Source organism: Anopheles gambiae, chromosome 3 (assembly GCF_943734735.2).
Source record: "Anopheles gambiae chromosome 3, idAnoGambNW_F1_1, whole genome shotgun sequence".
In the NCBI taxonomy this organism is placed as follows: Eukaryota; Metazoa; Arthropoda; class Insecta; order Diptera; family Culicidae; genus Anopheles; species Anopheles gambiae.
In genome coordinates this window covers 25,442,938-25,461,473 of record NC_064602.1, presented here as the reverse complement: position 1 = coordinate 25,461,473, position 18,536 = coordinate 25,442,938, and the positions used below count along the sequence as shown (strand labels likewise).

Below are 18,536 nucleotides of genomic sequence, written 5' to 3'. Positions count from 1 at the left end.
CGATTGCCGCGCGATCATTAGGGAGGTTAAAAGCATGGGGTGAACACCAACAACGCCCCGGCTTTAATCTTCGTCTGCGTTCGTAAGGTACGGGGATGAGCACGCACCGTATGAAAGCTAAATTTCGATGAAATTAGCTTTATTGGGGAATTGAATAATGCGCAACAACGCGAACAGGGCAGGACAGGGCCACAAGTTCGGGACGGGGAGATTTGGCCATATATGTGTGTGTGTGGGTTTGGAGGATTTGGAGGAAGATTAGTTCCTTTGACACGCCACGGCACCTCGACATCGACAAACGGGGCGTCAAAACTTGTTCCCCCGGCCGACCGTGAAGGTGTGCTTCCGCAGCCGCAAGCGTGCCTTTACGCCGTGGACTTACTCGTTTATTATGCAAATTAGGTGTGGCATTTCGAGCCATACACACACACACACAGGGAGAGGCGAGGCTGCCTCGGCGCCCGGAAAGCGTCAGCCTAATTAGAAGGCAGAAACAATATGCCAAATTCCCGCGCGGTGTTAGGGCGTTGGGAGTGTTCTGGGTAAACAGCAGCATGCCACGTGAGCTTATTCTCGCGCCTTCGTTAGTTTAGCTTACAAGCGGTACTTTTGAGGAAAGATTAAAGGAAATGTCTTTTCGTGGTATGCAATATTGCTTTCCTTTCTACAAGCAAGAGCGTCAGGGAGAAAAAAAAGATAATCTTCTCTTTGGAGGCGTTGAGATACATTTTTTCGTTAGAAGATCAAACTTTTTAAATCGTTGATTGAGGTCATAATTTGCTAGAAATACAACATAGGGGCCCTTCACGATTCTAGTCAGCTTTTTGTACGGAGTTTGACAGTTGGAGGCTGAAATCATGTAAACACTCCATACAAAACCACACACAAAATTAGTCTGCAATTTTCAGTCTAGATCATTCTAGCCTCAAAGCTAGAATTAGATTCGAGTACCTGCTCGAAAAATGGCAAAACAAGGTGGTGTTTACATTTATCCCAAGGTGCATTAAAAAGATCTGGTGATGGAATCCAGAATCAAAGTGTATGTAGTCCAGGTGGTCTTTTTATAACCAAATTTGAATATCACTTTTTGACAGGATGGGTGAAATTTTTTGTTCAAACAAGCTTTCTGGAGGCTTGACGAATGCAAAAAACACTCTTAAAATATTCATTCAGAAGCAGAAGTGATATAAATCAACCTTCTAAATTCATACATCTTGGGGTAAGCCCACCTGTATGTTATACCCACTTAGATAGCTACTTGAAAACTGCTATACAATGCAAACAGCTGACAGGCTGAAATTTCAACCTACCAACTTAAAACGGAAAGGACCCCATAAATATATTTATTTTACGCGTATGTTTAAGTCAGCAATTAAACCATTGGTCTGTTGATAAGTTTCAGATTTATACATTCCAACAATTTTCACTCTTCAATCTTCATTCTTCTATGAGCTCTACAGCAATGATTAATCTTCTATGCAAGATACAGCAGCTGAAGAAACGCCAAGACGTGTATCATTTGTTTATCATCACTGTGACGTGTATCAATAAGATTAATAAACCTTTTTAAGGCCATCACATGCCCACATAGCAATCAGAATGAAACATATCATGTTCTTACAACCTCATAGAAACATTATTTAATGATGTACAATCTCAAACAAACGTCCAATCAATTTCAACATGAAAAACTTTATTATTGGAATTTTATAAAAATCCTTTTTACCAATGATAACCGGCATAACCTAAATCTAATTTTAATAATTGCACATTCGCACTCAGATAAGTAAGAGGAAAATTCCCACAAGTATGTTTTATTCATGAACAAATCTTTCCCATTACGCTCAAGAATTAATTTCAAAGCCAATAAATTCCCACTCGTAAAAGCAAAATGTTTTGCGGCACCCGAATCTTCATAACGCATCGCCTCTTGCCCGGCAACTGTTCGAACGCAAACAAGCATTATCGTTACACGTACGTACCATTTGTAACGTCAATAAAGATAATGGTCATGGGGAGGACGTGTGAAAACTGGAATTTCAAACACACAACCCCATCCCATAGTACCCAACCCCTGTATCGATATAAAAATGGCAAAAATATAATCTACCAGCTTGGAGGGAGCGCCTGTGTACATGCCTACCTGTGCGCCAGGTAATGGACATATAAAAGCCTCCCCCTCTTCGGAAAAAGGCAATGGGCATTGAGCTAAAGCCGGTGCCGGATTTGTGACCTTTCTTTCTCACGCTGAAAGCACCGACCAAGCTCACCAAGGATTCTTTTGCACAAACCCCAGCCCCGACCTGCCGGCAAACGCAAGACGAAACAGTAATCTGCTTGCAAATCCAGGCATAGATGGATCTTTAAGCTTTCAACAAACGGTAAAGGCGGCAAGAAGGCAGCAGTGACATCCGTCCAAGGCCTCTCGGTGGAGTGGCGCACCAGCAAAGGAAACTAACAATATCTATGATAATTTCAGATCCGGTATTTGGATTTGTGCTTCTGCTACATACAACCAACCAGGGCGGGGAGGCGTGGAGCAGAATATATGTGATTGTGAGAGAGTAATGCCTTCCATCCAGCAAGGGAACCTTCCTCAAGCTTGCTCCCATTGGCCGGACGGATTTACATGCCATTGTTTTGCCCCAATCCCTGGAGCTGGAAGTCATTTTTTGCTTTGTGCATGTGTGTATGTGTATGTTTTGAGGCTTTAAATTCCGTTTGTTGTTGGCGCATTTTCGATCGGCCACTCTGGCCTGCGCTATCCTACGGCCACTGTCTGTATGCAGGTTGCAGGAGCAACATTCTTAAAATACTCCCAGTTATTCCCCGGAGGGAGAGATGACAACTTCCAACCACGATGCTGACCCTGCTTCCTAGAAAACCTCCCTGGTCAACCTGGGCACACGGCAAACGGAATGGGATAAAAAGGCTTCCTTGCTGGCTTCTGCTGTCACACATCACCTACACCAAACCCTCCCGGAAGGACACGTGCAAACGTCACAGAGCGTACGTGTTCCAATTGTATTCGGGTAGGGGAGAGAAAAAAAGCTCCTCGGAGGCTCATGTCTGTGTATGTATGTGCTGTCAAGGGTCGAGTGTGCTTCTCGAGACTGGGAACATCTTCAGACTTTGTCTGTTGTCTTGTTCTCGGGATGAGGGAACTCTGCACACAATCTGGATCTTAATGCGGCTGCAACTGAACGGCGCAGGCGGAGAAGGTTTTGCAATGTATGTATATTTGATGCTGGCAGACATTAAATTTACATGTTTGCCGTCGTCACAAAAAAGGGAGCGGGAAAAAGATTGGCACAGGGGATTGACTTCTGAAGATGATGCTGCTCCTCCGTTGCACTTTCCCTTCACGACGACAGGACCTCCGAATTCCAACCCCAGCATTCGTCGTCGTTCGCTTGCCTGGCTGCTTTCTTCTCACGTACCGGCCCTGCACCCTTGTGCGGGCAATTTTTCCCCGAACGCTTAGCCCCGGTACCGGTGTGGTTGGATTTATTAGAAGACGGAACAATTTATGGATATTGAAGGATAAATCAATTTCGGACAAATTTTCATCAGCAGTTGTCCCTACTTTCGGACCTTTTTTTGTATGTTGTTGGGTGTATGTGCAGAATGAGAAACTTGCTCCCCTAAGAGCATTCGGCATTCGGCACACGTTTTACCCACGCAGTGTCCACGCATATAGGGCGAACCAGAAAACTTCTTCATTTTGGGTATTGTTTCTACGTTCGGATCCAAATCTGTAATTTCCGTTCTGATAAGACCACGCAGAACATCATAAATGAAGAAAGAGAGAGAGAGAGAGAGAGAGAGAGAGAGAGAGAAAGAGAGAGTGAGAGAGAGGCCACGGCACATACGGCACGCACGTTGCTGAAAGGTTCCGATCGTCAACTTGGTCACGTACAACCGTTACATCGTTTCCGGTTGGCTGTGTTGGCTGGTTGTGCTGACCGGTTGATTCATTGGCTCAATGCTCACGCAGCGCACCAGCAATCATCATCTTTATCAACATCAGCTTCGATTGTGGCCTGGTGATCGTGTGGGAGCTTTCCTTTTTATCATACTATACCCGGGCCCGGGCTTGCAGCTGCAGACTTCAATTTGTGTGCAATCATTCTTGATTTGCCTTTCGATACGCTGCTGTGGCTAGTGGGAGTGGGTGACTGCGTGACGGATATGTTGACGGATGGGATTGAGCATTGGAAGCCTAACTTGTTTAGGCTTTGTTCTGTCAATGGACTAGCGCTACATTCGTGTAAAAGATGTTAAGTGTGTTAGCAAAGCGGAGAAACAACCACATTTTCCTGATTGAACTCTGATTGGACCTAGACCAGGAGGAATAAAGTCGATTGTTCCATGTAGTGTGCAATGATAATAACCAATCTAGTTAAATTTCTAGCTACGACCGTTTCTGTTCAAGTATAATAACATCAAACGAATATTAAAAAAGAAATGCTAGATATTATAAAAAATACATCATCGTGTGATTTTAGAAGACATATGCAGTGTTATGTATTGAAAATCATTAAATAGGATCTGTGTACGATAGTTTAGCCGAATTAAAATCATTTCTAGAGTTGGTGCTTATCTGCGGCCTCTAGAACAGCGAAAAACTTTTCAAACTGATCATAATGTTCTCACTGCCGTGGCTACGCTTCCGTGAGGTACTGGGTTAAGTGTTTTATTAGTAACATGCATTTAAATATAGTTTCATCGGCACAATGTATATCATACTATCATCATAATATCTGGATGAACAGTTCATTATTCTTGAAATTAGCACACAGGCACTTTTTTGTACAAAAGATCCATTTCGAAGCACAACACCATTTCCTGAAACAAAGGTATACCTTTATTGCATTTCTCATTTTCATCCCGGCTTCCAATGCAACACAAACGCCGATTAAACCGAACATTTCCGCTAACCAGGTACACCAATCCCAGCCCCAAACGCCGTAAACTGTCAGCACCTTGAGCGTATGTGATAAATAATTACACACGGCTGCCCACGGCAGCCCTCTGCCCACTGAAGCAACAATGGGTTGCTTGCATCGAGCAGCGAACATTCGTGCAACGCAAAATGCAATCCCTGCACCGGTTCTGACTCGTCTACGCTCGATTTGCACATTAATCCAAGGCTTCTCGCAACAACAAAACCATCCTCGTTATTGTTGCTGTTACCTTCGTTGCAGTCGTATATCTTTTGCCGTGTCCCGGAAATGACAAAAGGTTTGCCTTTCACTTTCCGCAGTGCTCCCGTCTCTTTCTCTCTCAGCCATAATTTTGCAACAAACTGTCTCCGCCCCACCCCCCAAAAACTGGTCGATACGATAAGGCGTTAGAATCGAACTAATTTGCAAAGCGCTAGCAACTACGTCGTGAGCTCTTATATTTCAGCAACTCGTTCAGCTTCCGGTGCTGGTTGTGTAACCCGGCCTGACTTCCTCTTGGTGCTCACTCTTGGAAAGCACAATGGTAAGGCCTATTGCAGGCGAAAGCGTGTGTGCTGCTGCTGCATCGATGAGCTATTCAAAATGCAGCGCCTCATACATTTTGCAAAACCATTTCAAAACATCAACCATCCGGACCGGCACAACCCTTTCATCCCCGTTGTACTTTTCACTTTTCCTCCGCCTAGCTAATGACCTGTGGCTGGTGGTGGTCCATTTTGCAAATATTGCAATCGAACATCCATTATGCTCTGACGCTGCTGCTGCTTCCCTATTGCCCCTTTCATTGACACCAGTTCCGGTATCAAATTGCGGAACACCATCAACTCCACCTCCTGATGCATCCTTTCCCTGTCGTATTAACCCATTTCTAAACAATTCCACTCGACCTCGGCACACACACCATTGACTGTCTAATGATTGATAACCTTATGTTTTCGGGCAAAGCGCATAGGGGGCCACCCAGGCGCCCCTTAAAAACCACCGTTTGCCTTCCGTTTATCTAACTACCTGCACGGTTCAAATATCAACAGTGCGTACAAGTGCGTGACCAGTGTGACTGGCTGGCTGCCCTCTCCCGGGCTCCACTTCCTGTATCGGCTTCACCACTTGCCAAGCAGGAGTCAAGTACGTGGTATTGCATTTTCGTGACAATAACCTGTGATCCACCGTGTACCGTGATTCTGCCCTTTTGGCCGCGTTCACACCCGCACACCCGTCGTACGAATCGCGCCGATAGTTGGCAATAGGATAGGAGGTATTTGCAACACAAAACGTGGACAGAATTGTTAAGCTGGCTGGCAGACGCGAGTGTGAAAATTGGTAGTGCGACCATCCCATAAATCCGCCGAAATGAAAACGAACCGCGCGCGGCCCATAAATTGTGAATGAGTGGACTGAATGATAAATTTTCGCCATTCTCAAAATAACCGAGCGATCGCTTTTGATGGGTTAGTCTGTGCGACGGTGTTCGCGTGTTCTACATTCTCTGCCACGGGGAAATGGGTGCCATATTTGCTGCATATGAAAATAGTTTTCCATCCCCCGGTAAGCGCTCTGCTCGTCAAACGTTTGTTACATAGCTCAAATGTCAAATAACGTTACATAGCTCTGCAGCTATGTTGTTTGACGATTGTTGCATTCCAGGCTGATTCTCATTTTAGTAGAATATCATAGCTGAAGCTTTCTATATGATATTTCTGTGATATGAAATTCACTTGAGCCAACTTTCGATCGATGAAATAAATATCATAGTGCCGTAGCTTTACCGTAGCACATTGTTCCAATGAATCGTTAAACGGATTTTGAGATTACAATACATCTCGTTAGAAATACACGTATACCTTGCCGGAAAGATATGGCCCGTATATGTGTTCATCATGTTGCAAAACAATCTCAAAACCTCTCTAACCCAGTGTCTAAGAAAAGTTGAAATTCATAACAATGCCCTTTTTCTAAAAACATGCGAAAAAAAACAGATCTGCTCCTTGTAAATCGACACAAAGCTAACAAAAAGTACATCCTACAACGTTTTTCTTACCACAAACATACGCACAAAATTTATCCCAAAAAAACACACTCCACACTAACACAAGCACAAACTTACCTTCTGTGAACCGCTTGGTAGAGAGCTTTCTAGAAGCATAAACCCTGAAGCTTCCCGGCGGCAACAGGCCTACTCGATGAAGGGAAATATTTTTACAAGCCGGTGATGATGCTCAGGGTTGAAACCAATATCCGGCCTTTGCAGCTCACAACCCAGCCTTATCTCACATCCGTAAGGGGGAAATTAAAAAACAATATTTTTCGTCACTTTACTTCACGTGCCGTGGAGTTTGTGGATCGAGGGTTTGGTTGAACCGACGCTCAAGAAAAGGTGCGTTTGTTTGGATTACGAAAATACATCCGTGCTACATTCTTTCCCAGAAGAGTAAGCCTGTTGATTTTATCAGGTTGATGTTATGGTTGTATGTTTGCTTTTTTAGGACTGTATTTTAAAAAAAGAGATACAAATTGTTAAATAACACTTTTTATTCTTCATGTAAAGCATCGACCACCAAAAGTCTCTTCAAATACATGTATTTGAGTATTTGCGGCGTCGTTCATGCCTTCCCACAAAAGCATCGTCCTTACTGAAACTGACCAAACCGAGCAGAAAGTTGAAGCTGTCCGAATTTCATACTCATCGTAAGTAATACTTCCACCCTCAAAAACCCGTAATGTTTTGAAAGCAGCATTATTAAATGTAGCATAAACAACGCATTGTATTCCCCCAAACAGTCAACACACTATGTAACCGCAAACCCCTTGATTTTCGCTGATTCTTTTACTGATACCACCGGTCAGATCCCTGCTCAAACAAACGAACCCGACTCCCCGTAAAACCCGACTGTCCAGATCAGCATCCATCCACATCGTACCGACCAAAGGCAGTGGCACTGTGTACCATTCTATCGGATGCAGCACACAACCCGTCAACGTGTCATACACCACGATGGAACATTTCACTCATGTTGGCGTGAAAATGGGTCGGCAAGATGGCATCAAGGTTTTCGGACAACGAGACAGCGCAACGGTTCGTTTGCATACGGACCGCTTTCGGACGTGGCCGAACCGCAACAGACAGGTAGGGGAGGGTAACACTGGTAGCCCGGTTCCTGTTGATGAGCAGCATCGCGTCATTACCCGGCATGGTAGTCAAAAATACGTCCAAAACGAAACGGGTTTTAGCTGGAATGCTAGATACGTGCGGTGCGTATTTGGATAGAGCTTTGTACGATTACCGACAACTGGTACAATTGCTGGAATGGAATTGTTTTGCAGTTTTTAAATGTTACAGTAAACTGACATTCTCTTCGCTAGCTGAGCGTTATGAAACTGTAGTGTGATTATTTGATTTATTTAATTCGAATGATAAATTGTTATTGTATCAATTGTATTGAAATCACTCGTTAAATTTAAAACACATTTTATTTAATCAAAATTTATCTAGAAACTCACATACTGACATTTAAACATTATTAAATTCAACAATTATGATCTTCAAGTTTTTCAACCTTCATTCAAGAGTTAAATGAGTTGCTTAAGTATACAACAAGTTGTCTTCATTGTAAGTCACTCACGGATTTCGAATTTTAAACAATAGCACAAAGCAACAATAAAAGATAAAATATTCTACAATTTGCCAACTCTTCGAAATGTATTGAGTTCTTATTCCATTCATTCATATTCCTCTTACATTGTTGCACGACAACCACTTTGTCGAATTCAGCTGATTGTTGAGCTGTCCCATTTGTCGATTGTTTTCCCATCGAAACATGGTCGCAACCACTTGTTAAAGGAAAACTTCCCATCCCGTCCGTCGTCAAGCGTCTCGCATTAATCCGTTACTTTATATGTACATATAAATTACCACCCTGCACACCAGTGAGTACGGAGAGCTTGACGAAATTAGAATTCAAAGTAATTTGTAGCCTGAGTACGTCCCTGCCCGTGGCTGGGCTACACTACATCCGGACGGAATGCATCCGAATGACATTCGTCGTCGACACAGCGCACGGCATGCAGAGTGATTGTTATTATGCGAAACAAACCGCAAAACTGAAATCGGTTTCGGAGGTTTGGTCCTGGACACTGAAGTTGAAACCCGTACGACAACAACAGCCAGTACAATCGCCAGCATCTGGTAGCACTAGGAAGACAGCAGCATCGACAGCAGCCAGCCAGGGTTTCTCCGCTCCGTTCCGTACACCGGTCCATACAGAGACAGTACCATGCGGCTTGACCATTGCCTCGTACCGGTACATTAACGGTCTGATGGTTTGTGGTAACGTGTTGAATCCATTTGCCCCCACCGTCCACGATGCAACATAGACAGATTCGAGCAACTCGAAAAACTGTTGCCAATTTCGGTTGATTATTCTCGTCTGCCAAAAAAGACAAACACACAAACTCACACATACATCAAGCCGGGCAACACGGTTGGCACATTAGAGGCAACGGCTAACACTTTCCACAAAATTCGACTCCAACCGAAGCACAGCAGCAACTGGTGGTGACCACCGATCCGTCCGTGATGGAGCTAGAAACGGCAACCGTGGCTACACCTTTTTTACTCTCTACTTACTTGCCGCTACTTGTGCCGTGCCGGCTTGAGAGTGAACATTTGGGTAGCGAAAATTAATGCATTTCACCACCAGTTTTAGTGTGCGTATTGAGCTGATCTTTGAAGCTATTGTGCTGTTTCGGTGGCATTTTTGGCACAGCGACCGCAGAACGCAAAATGTGGTTCATTTTCGAGCTGGAAAAAGCCAGAACTTGATTCGCATTGAGCCAGAGCTGTGTGGATTACGGTTGAGCAAGCAAGCAGCCAGTCGGACGGCTAGAAATTAACGTTTGAGGTTTCCTCAGGCGTAATGTGGCGGTAAATTGAAACGCAAAAGGATGACACTGCTAAGTTTCGTGCTTAGTTTGTCCTCGCGGGCTCATTTCCAAATAGCAAACCAAGTGCACCATTTTCGGTCCATCTTTTTTGCATTTCAATCGTTTTTGTTTGAGTCCGTTCCATTGCATTGCAAAATTCGAGCTTTTCTCCTGCGTCCTTAAAGCCTTTAAGTCACCGTGAACTCATATCGCTAAGATACCTTAAGTACCCTTGGCACTTTTAGGAAAACATTAATTTTTATTTGCTATTTGCCGTTTTATGACCTCCCAGTCAGCAGCACTGTTACGGATGTATCAACAGCGAATGCAAGGAGAACCTTGACACATTCAGCTACTTCACTGTTCCGACTGATTCTTCAACTCCTGGAGGTTGACAATAAACAGATGCATGCAAAGTGCACTGTTCCCGTTTTAGCAAACCGTAACCAACGAAGCTTAAAACGGTTAAACTGCATTAAGTCATTCTACGGAAAAGAAATCCTTGCCAACGAACGCTCCCTCAGCTTGTGCAAAGAAACTGCAATCCGTATGCGCCAAGTATCGAACGATGTCGTCGTGATTTTTTACGACCACAAACCAGATCACCCCAACAGTGAGCAACCCCGTCCGGTGTGGAATCTTTATAGCTCCTTTCCTTAAGCTCTCGCTTTAACTAGCGTCCCCCAGTGGGTATGTGTGTGTGTCTGTGTGCGTGTTTGGACCAATCCTTGCCGAAAACCATTGCCACACAAAGCTTTATGACAGACCATCAAGCTCCCCAATGGCTTGCACAACTGAGTGAAGGAAAGCCGGCAAGCATCACTCAATAGAAATGCGAAAACTCTTCGCTCGGGAATGGCTTTGCTACGCCTTTGGACGTGAAATTCTTCGTTGAAACATTAAGCCCTTGGGCGGGATTTTAATTTCTCTCATTACTCAAACACTCCCAAAGCAAAACTCGCTCCGTCCCTCCCTCCCTCGCTTCCCAAAAACCGCCCATCAACGAAATTTAATGAAATCTCGTTTCACGCCCTTCGGCGAAGGCGAACATTATGGATAATTTATGCAATCATTGTAGACCGAATCCCCTAGACCGCTCCCCGCTTTGGCATTCCTGAAGCGAGCGGGAAGAGAGTTTGGGAACGATTCCCAGTAATCGTTTCTTTCCGCTGGATAGGGTTCCTCTGGGCCTGGCACGGGCGCTATCCGAAAGCGAAGCGGAGCATTCACAAAGAATGTTTCTCTGGAGAGTGAGAAAAAAAACGGCTCATAACGCGTATCGTGCCTTTCTTGCCAATGGCTCATATATTAGCCAACTCCTTCGTCATTCGAGGCATTCGCCAAAGCACCGAGGCTCAACTCTACCCACCCAGGCAGGCTACAAAACCTTCAGTTAAATTATTCATTGCAATTAAATGCTCGTTGAATCTTTACTCATTTAGCTTGACGCTTTTTACAGACGTGTGTCAGCGTCATCTCCCGCTGGTTTTACTTTTAGCTGTTTGGCACAGTTGATGCCTACTGACACACTAACTTGGACAATGTTATTCCGAAAGACTATTAACAATAACAGCCTAATACATCCCTGTTCGCCAATTTTCATTCAAAACATTCCTTCATTTGTTAAGGCTTATTTGTATACAGAATGATTCTTTATGCAAGATGTTAATATCAAAAACTATTTCTCACTACTTTCAATCATTGCTATGGGGTAAAAATAAAGAACCAATGAGAAACAACATACAATTACTCTGCCGAGCATACAGAACACATTGCAAGTTCCCACACCGCTATTCAAAGACAATGAGTTGTTGATAATGAGGTAAGTGAACCTCACAACAACTGCAAGCAAAATTACCAACAAGCCTATGATTATTGAAGTATCCTTGAACTGCACATGCCAAACAAACGGCACTATATCGCCGTAAGCCCGATCAGTTACAGCAATGCAAAGATACTGCAATATTGTCATCATTTGTTGTAATGATTTATTTATTGAACCTACAACTCGTACTATCCATCAGTGGAACCAGCTGGTTCCTTTCCCTTGAAAAAATGTGCTCTATACTTGTAGGCCCTTCAAACGATAGGCTCATCACTGGTCAATATTTGGCCAACATAAGCCAGCCTGGTTTGTTGAATAACTATTATTACGAAAATGGATCGTATTGGCTGTATCGTTCCCGCAGTCTTCTTATATATAACCGATTCACTACTCCAGCTGCAGCAAACAAGTCAATAGTCAACTCGCCGAAAGTACACAGCATGAAGCTATTCCAGATTGACGATCCACGTGAGGTCGTCCCGATCGGTTGCCGGCTGCTGAAGCTATTCGGTCTGGGGCGTGACGAAAAGCTGAAGCTTCTCTACTGGGTCCAGTGTGTGTTTTATCTCGTGTTTAGTATAATACCACGCGTCTTGGTACAGATCGACGATACGATAATGTTGCTTCGGTTAGGCTCCGAGCTCGCTTTTGTCTCGTACCTTTACTCCCAAATTTTGGGCCTGTATTTTCGACGCAGTTATCTGTATCGGCTGGTGGATTTGCTTCAAACCTGCATAAACAAACAGTACTCGGAATCGATCGATCAATTTGTGATCAAATCGAATGCCAAAATCAACAAACTTTCTGTGACTTGCTGCAAATATTTTACAATTGCGTACGTTCTGTACTGTGCGATGCCACCGATAGCATCGATCGTTGTGTACGTGCGCAACCAGCGTAACAAGACGGCAGAACCGGAAGAGTTTATCATTTCCAGCGAGATGAAGTGCGTGTGAGGTTTAACATTACAGTATCTACTGTTTATTGAAACCCCTTTTTTTCGTTTCAAGCCTCTACTACCTGAACATTCGATTCAATCTGTTGCACTTTTCATTTTATACGATCGTTATCTGTCTGCTAACGATCACATCCGCCGGTTCACTGTGTATCAAGGACATAATGGATGTGGCCGTCATCAAGACCACTTGCTTACTATTCCAAACGACGGCCATGCAGATTCGCGAACTAAAAGATAACATCTCGCAGGCACAGCTAAGCGTCGTCATCAAGTCGCATCGGGACACCTTGTTGTGCGCACAATATCTGCAGGAAGCTCTCAATCTATCGCTTCTGTTTCAGCTCACGTTTTGCAGCTTGATATGGTGTCTGATGATGTTCTACATTTTGCTGATGGTACGTGCAGGATCGTGTTTGAATCATGATTTGACTAAAACATCATTGATTTCTTTTCAGGGGTTTGACTCCAGAATTCTGAATGTTCTCATACTACTGCTTATAGTGACGGTAGAGACCTACACGTACTGTACACTCGGAACGCAGCTGACAGATAAGGTAAGAAACACACAACCAGATGCGGACAAAGCTAACGTCATCTTTTTGCTTCAACTCAAGGGTGAAGAGATCCTGATGGCGCTCCAGCAGCTCGCTTGGTACGATCAGTCGATCCCGATTCAAAAGCAGCTTCTCTTCATGATTCGACGCTCGCAGAAACCGATCATCCTGAGTGCTGGCAAGATTTTCTACGCCAATGTACTGCAGTTCAGTGAGATGGTGCAAAAGTCTTATTCGTTTTATTTGGTGCTGAAAAATGTGTTTTAAACTCGGGGCCAAACATCAATAATACACTGCAAGATTCGAATAGAAACACCATTTTATGAAGATCTTGAACGATGAATAGTAAGAACCGCTCATTCCACACAAACCACAGAATGAAGTTTTCTTTACGCAAGTTTGCGCGGGAACTTGTGTTCTGTGGTCAGTGGGCGAGGAGCATTCCACTTGAAACTTTATTTCGACACACTTTGCAGCCTTTTTGTGGTTAAGCCCATACTAGTATAGGATCCCACTTGCTGTTCATCCGAAACCCACACACGCCTTTCAATGTTAATGAAAAGAGGCTTTCATTGGAATGCCCCAACAATTCAAATATATGAACCACTTTGGCTTGCTTGTCTAGTTTTATGATACAGTGTACGCTTCGGAATTGCGAAAGGAATGATTAGTAGAAATTAGATTTTGCTTCATGTCAAGAATATTCTGTTTAATTTAATTCTATCCCACACCACCAATAACACTTCCCTTCGTTCCTAAATATCCCGCCCGACCCAAGGCGATGTCCTTGGAATCATTTATACGATTTCCGCAAACCATGATCTTGGGTAAACATAAAAACGAAAAACAATCAACTGGAGCCATTATATTTCCCGCTCATAAATTCTCTCTCCCGCTCTGTACCTCTGCAGCAGCACATCCGAAGGTTTATGCGTTATTACTTTGTCACCGAGTAGATTCCCCGAGCTCCAGGACCCCTCGCCACACTCCCACGTGCGGTACACTGTCGGCCCTGTGTGGTTTGTACAGCGAACGAAGCTAAATTATACTGTTTCCGCTATCCAAACCTTCCCCGTGCTTGTGCTGCAGCATTCTAGTTTGATGTTCTCCGGTTTCTTTTTTTTTTCTTTGTTTTATTGTTTCAAATCATTCCCCACGGGGTGTAAAGTTGGGCCGGCGGAGGACGACAAACGAGAAAATTGGGACAGTATTTATTAGCGAATAAACGAACGATGCGATTTTTCTCCTTTTTCCCCTCAAACGAATGCGAGCAAACACACATACACATACACACTCGATAGGAGATTCAATTTCCCTGCGTTACTATGTTCTCGCCAAGTTTTGGGTGAAATTTGAAGTGAACGCAAGCGGGAGAGGTTTGGGGGATACGAAATTTAACGATCCGTAAAAATTCATTCCCTTTTTTCGGGCACGATGCAAATTAGGTTGCCGGGGCAATTCGCGATATTTCCCCGCTAGCAAAGAAGCATCCGAAAGGGCAAGTGAGGCTTTTCCATGGAGGGTGTGCTTGTGTGTGTGTGTGTGTGTGGTACAAAATAGGCCACTCGTGTCGAACTTAATGATACAAAAAAATGTCATAAAATTCACTTGCAATTGATCGCTGAGGTGGAACAAACAGTAAATCAGTTTTTTACTGTTTTGTTGTTCTTGGCTATGTTTCTAGATCATAAAGAAATTCCAATATACGGCAGTTATTTTCATCACAGACCAAACAAAAAAATAATTGTTTAAAGCTGATGTTCGAATAGAGCGTGAACAGTACATTATACTAACAGATGAATCTTTAACTTAATGTTTTATCTTTAAGGTATATCTTGTCCGAATGCTGAGAGTAATGAAAAACAGTGACACTAATATTCAAGACAATTAAAGTGATCTGCCATTTGCAAACATTCCCTTTAAGCATACTCAGATCCACTCCAAAGTCATCGCCATTCATCAACAACCCTCAGCCAACAGATCATTACAATCCGAAATTTCTCTGCAGCTGGCAATGAATAATTGACATTATAAATATCTCCTCCCTGTCTCGCGCGCGCACACCATCAAATCAGAACACCATGAATGACGGCCAAGTCGGCGAGTCAACCGATGGCGACAAGCGACACAAACCATCCGCAATCCAACCGAGTCGCTTCGCTTGCCTGGCTCATTCCCGGCGCGAAAGTTTTTGATTTATGCATTGATGAAATATTCCCTTTGAAGCGTGCCCGTGCAGGAATTACTTTGACGCGCGCCTAATCGGTCCGGATGCGGATGCTTGAGCTTTATTGATTTTGAGCCGCCACCGCCGCCATGCTCGCGATTTGTAACGATGCGTGAATGGAATGTTTGCTTTACGCTTCCCCAAAAATCCATCCACCTCCATCGGCGCTTCTTCTCCCTCCATTAGTCGGGGCAATGAAATGCGGCATAAATTAAATACAGTTCAAATAATTTGCCCATCCTTTCACACACTCACAAAGTGCGGGGGAAGGGTGATTTGCTTTCCGAAGCACTTCATTCGCTAGCGCCCGGATTGATTGATGTCGGGCACGGGCTGCGTGCTCTTGAAAGATTCGAAGAATTCCTAGCCAAAGTTCGTGATAACCCTATCATAAGTAAAGCGTCCCCAAATTGGAAGTTAACAGATGATTAGTTTCCTTTGCCCGAACAGCACTTGACTGTACGGCTTCGTTCGTCCTCCGTATCATGACGCCCATAAGCAGTCGTCAATTGTCAGCCCGGGAAGCATATTACATATTCCGTGCACGCAGGCGACCCAAACCGTAGGTGACCGAAATACTAAATCGAATCCATACCATACATCGATCAAAACCCTTCTCTAATTGTGTCCACTACTTCTTGACTTTGACATCGATCGCACTCCCCGAAGCACCCGGTGAGGACAAAATGAGACCAAAGCTAGGGGATCCCTTTTGCTATTCGAAAGTACGAGAGCCATAGTGGCGAAGAAGGCGAAGGTGTGGTGCTGTCCTGCTATTCCGTTTCGTGTGCTCCATCGCAATGACACAGTGCGGTGTTTGTCCACCGGCTCTTGGATCGCATAAAAATGCGAGCCCTTAGAATCCAACCCATTAGCAGTGGAACGTGCGCAGGATGGAATACGAAAACGTCGTCCCAGTGGTCGTTGTTCCGAGCGGCAAGCCAAACAAACGATGGGCGTTTTTCGGGTGAAACATTTGGGGAAAAGATTCCTCATCAAGTCGAACGATTCGCTCTCTTGGAAGGAGCGAAATGAATAGCAGCTCGTGCAGTAGGGCCTGTCCTTCCCCGAACCTTTCCTATTGACGATCCATCAGGAATGGCGTAACAGATATGTGTGACTGTGTGAGTGTGTTCTGCGATCGATCGCGTATCAAAGTCCGAACGAATGGAATAAGCTATCACGTCTGCCCGTAGAATACAGCACACTAGAAATACAAGCCTCCCCAAGGAACTGGCAGCTTCTGTCGGCTGCAAGGGAAATCATTTTCACAGATCCTTCATCTACCATCATCATCAATTGTATAGGAATTTTTCGGAGGGGATGAGGAAGCGCATGCTGTCCTCCTCACCTTCAGCCCACTGAACCGTTCGCGTCATCCGTCATGCCACACCGCGTCATCGGTCTCCGTCAAAGTGCTGATAAATTGGTGGAAAATATTACAAATTAGGCTACCATTCCATCATCGTTCACAAGCTTCACACCCTGCCACTTTGGTGCCACCTCTTTTTCCCTTTTTCTATGGTTCATTTCTCCTTCTTCACCTTCCACCGAAAGAATGCGCCATTTTTAGCACCTATTCTTATCGTAGACAATCTGGGCTCGCTTCCATCAAACGCGAACAAAACAGAAACGTGAGCAAATTTCTCAAACGTTGGCATCTTATCGTACTTTGAAAAGCGGCTTACGAAAGTCTGATAGGAAATCTAGCAGGAGGGAGGGCTATCATGCCAGTGCTCTTACAACCGCACACCCCGAATAAAATGGTTTCCTTCCGAATGCTTTTCTCCCGTTCTTAGGATCGGTACGCATTAGTGGTTGACCAACGGCTACCCTGGGGGGGAAACGTTTCAAAAAATGGGAAAGGTTCAATTTTCGTAAAATTCGTTCTTAATTGGAAATTCCTAGAGAATATAATTCATTCAGCTTCGGGGAAAATTGTTATCCCACAATGGTGAGGGTATTTGAGTGACGGATTTTAATAATTCACCAAAATAACCCGCACACGTTCAACAGTCTCATCAAAAAGAATATTGCACTATGTATAGGATTTTAAGCGAAGAGACGAATGAGAGTTGAAGAGCAACTTGATTATTATCTAAAGAAAGAGACAACAAATGTAATTGCTCAAAAACGAACGCCTCACTCCCATAGGTAAATATTTAAACAAAGCGTCCCAAAACGCAAGCAAGCGCTAAATCTTCCTTCATCCATCCACTAATTGCTCGTTTATCATCATTCATATCGCTCATCCATCTCAGCCCACCTGAGTGCCTATCAGACGTTCACAGCTGCTTAAGCAATCTCCTTCCCGCCAGGCTCATTCACCAGCAGCTAACGCAAGCTGGCGGTGAAAAACATGCAACATTTGAAATCACATAAACCACCTGCCCCGGGGTTTCGCTCGCTGCCACCTGAATCGCTTCCAACACCGCATGATGCACATTAAAATCATCCCACCTACCAGTTCCTTTGCCTTGGTTGAAATCACACTCGAGAAAACATTATGTTGCTGGTGTTGCTGCTCTTGCTGCTGCTGCTGCTGCTTCCGCTGCCTTTTGCCTTCGTTTCAGTTCAATGTCGTTTGCTTTGTGAAAATTCACCGTCGACTTTGAGGTGTGGTGCTTGAGGGAAGTAGTTTTCACCATACACATCGCGGCACTGGGAGCTATATTGGAGGTATAAAGGGTTCTTTTCTCTTTTTTTTCCTGCAGCTTGAATCGTCAAAAACCCGTCACCGTTCATTTCCGTCAGTCGATGAAGTGATACACCTCTCTGTGTGTGCGGCGAAGCTAGAGAGCGTTGCTGAAAAGCCACTCCAACCACGCCCGGAAAGGATTGTGTGCCATTTATCATGCGTTTAATATTTTTATAGCATTTTTACGACACATTAACTCAACAATCGCAAGTATAAATGTCTTTCGGCAATAATTTTCTCGCACCACTTCCGGCTGTGCTTGCGTAGTTTGGAGCTGGTCGCACGATTCACCATTCTGTGCTACCAGCTGCTCGTTGGCTAGCCGTCCTTTCCGGTTGGTAGCGGTCCAAATCGTAGCTAGAGCAGAGAAAGAAGAAAGGAAACTCT

General features: G+C 44.3%; 2 protein-coding genes across 2 annotated transcripts; both read left to right on the top strand.

Annotated features, from left to right (window-relative positions):
• Window positions 1-10,598: 10,598 nt before the first annotated feature.
• On the top strand, window positions 10,599-12,713 carry LOC133393652 (uncharacterized). Its single transcript, XM_061659455.1, has one exon. It carries the CDS (start codon window positions 11,871-11,873, stop codon window positions 12,666-12,668), a length of 798 nt encoding a protein of 265 aa, XP_061515439.1. The 5' UTR covers window positions 10,599-11,870; the 3' UTR covers window positions 12,669-12,713.
• A 3-nt stretch (window positions 12,714-12,716) lies between these two features.
• LOC1280062 (odorant receptor Or2-like) lies at window positions 12,717-14,227 on the top strand. The gene is made up of 3 exons (XM_319861.3): window positions 12,717-13,065; window positions 13,126-13,224; window positions 13,285-14,227. The coding sequence occupies exons 1-3, from the start codon at window positions 12,832-12,834 to the stop codon at window positions 13,489-13,491; spliced, it is 540 nt and encodes a 179-aa protein (XP_319861.3). The 5' UTR covers window positions 12,717-12,831; the 3' UTR covers window positions 13,492-14,227.
• The last annotated feature ends 4,309 nt before the right edge of the window (window positions 14,228-18,536 follow it).

Bases quoted from the DNA above. Each gene is read 5' to 3' on its own strand.
- LOC133393652 (XM_061659455.1), top strand. From the start codon at position 11,871: ATGATTTATTTATTGAACCTACAACTCGTACTATCCATCAGTGGAACC.
- LOC1280062 (XM_319861.3), top strand. From the start codon at position 12,832: ATGGATGTGGCCGTCATCAAGACCACTTGCTTACTATTCCAAACGACG. The intron at 13,066-13,125 runs GTACGTGCAGGA...ATTTCTTTTCAG, and splicing joins TGTTCTACATTTTGCTGATG to GGGTTTGACTCCAGAATTCT. The intron at 13,225-13,284 runs GTAAGAAACACA...CTTCAACTCAAG, and splicing joins GAACGCAGCTGACAGATAAG to GGTGAAGAGATCCTGATGGC.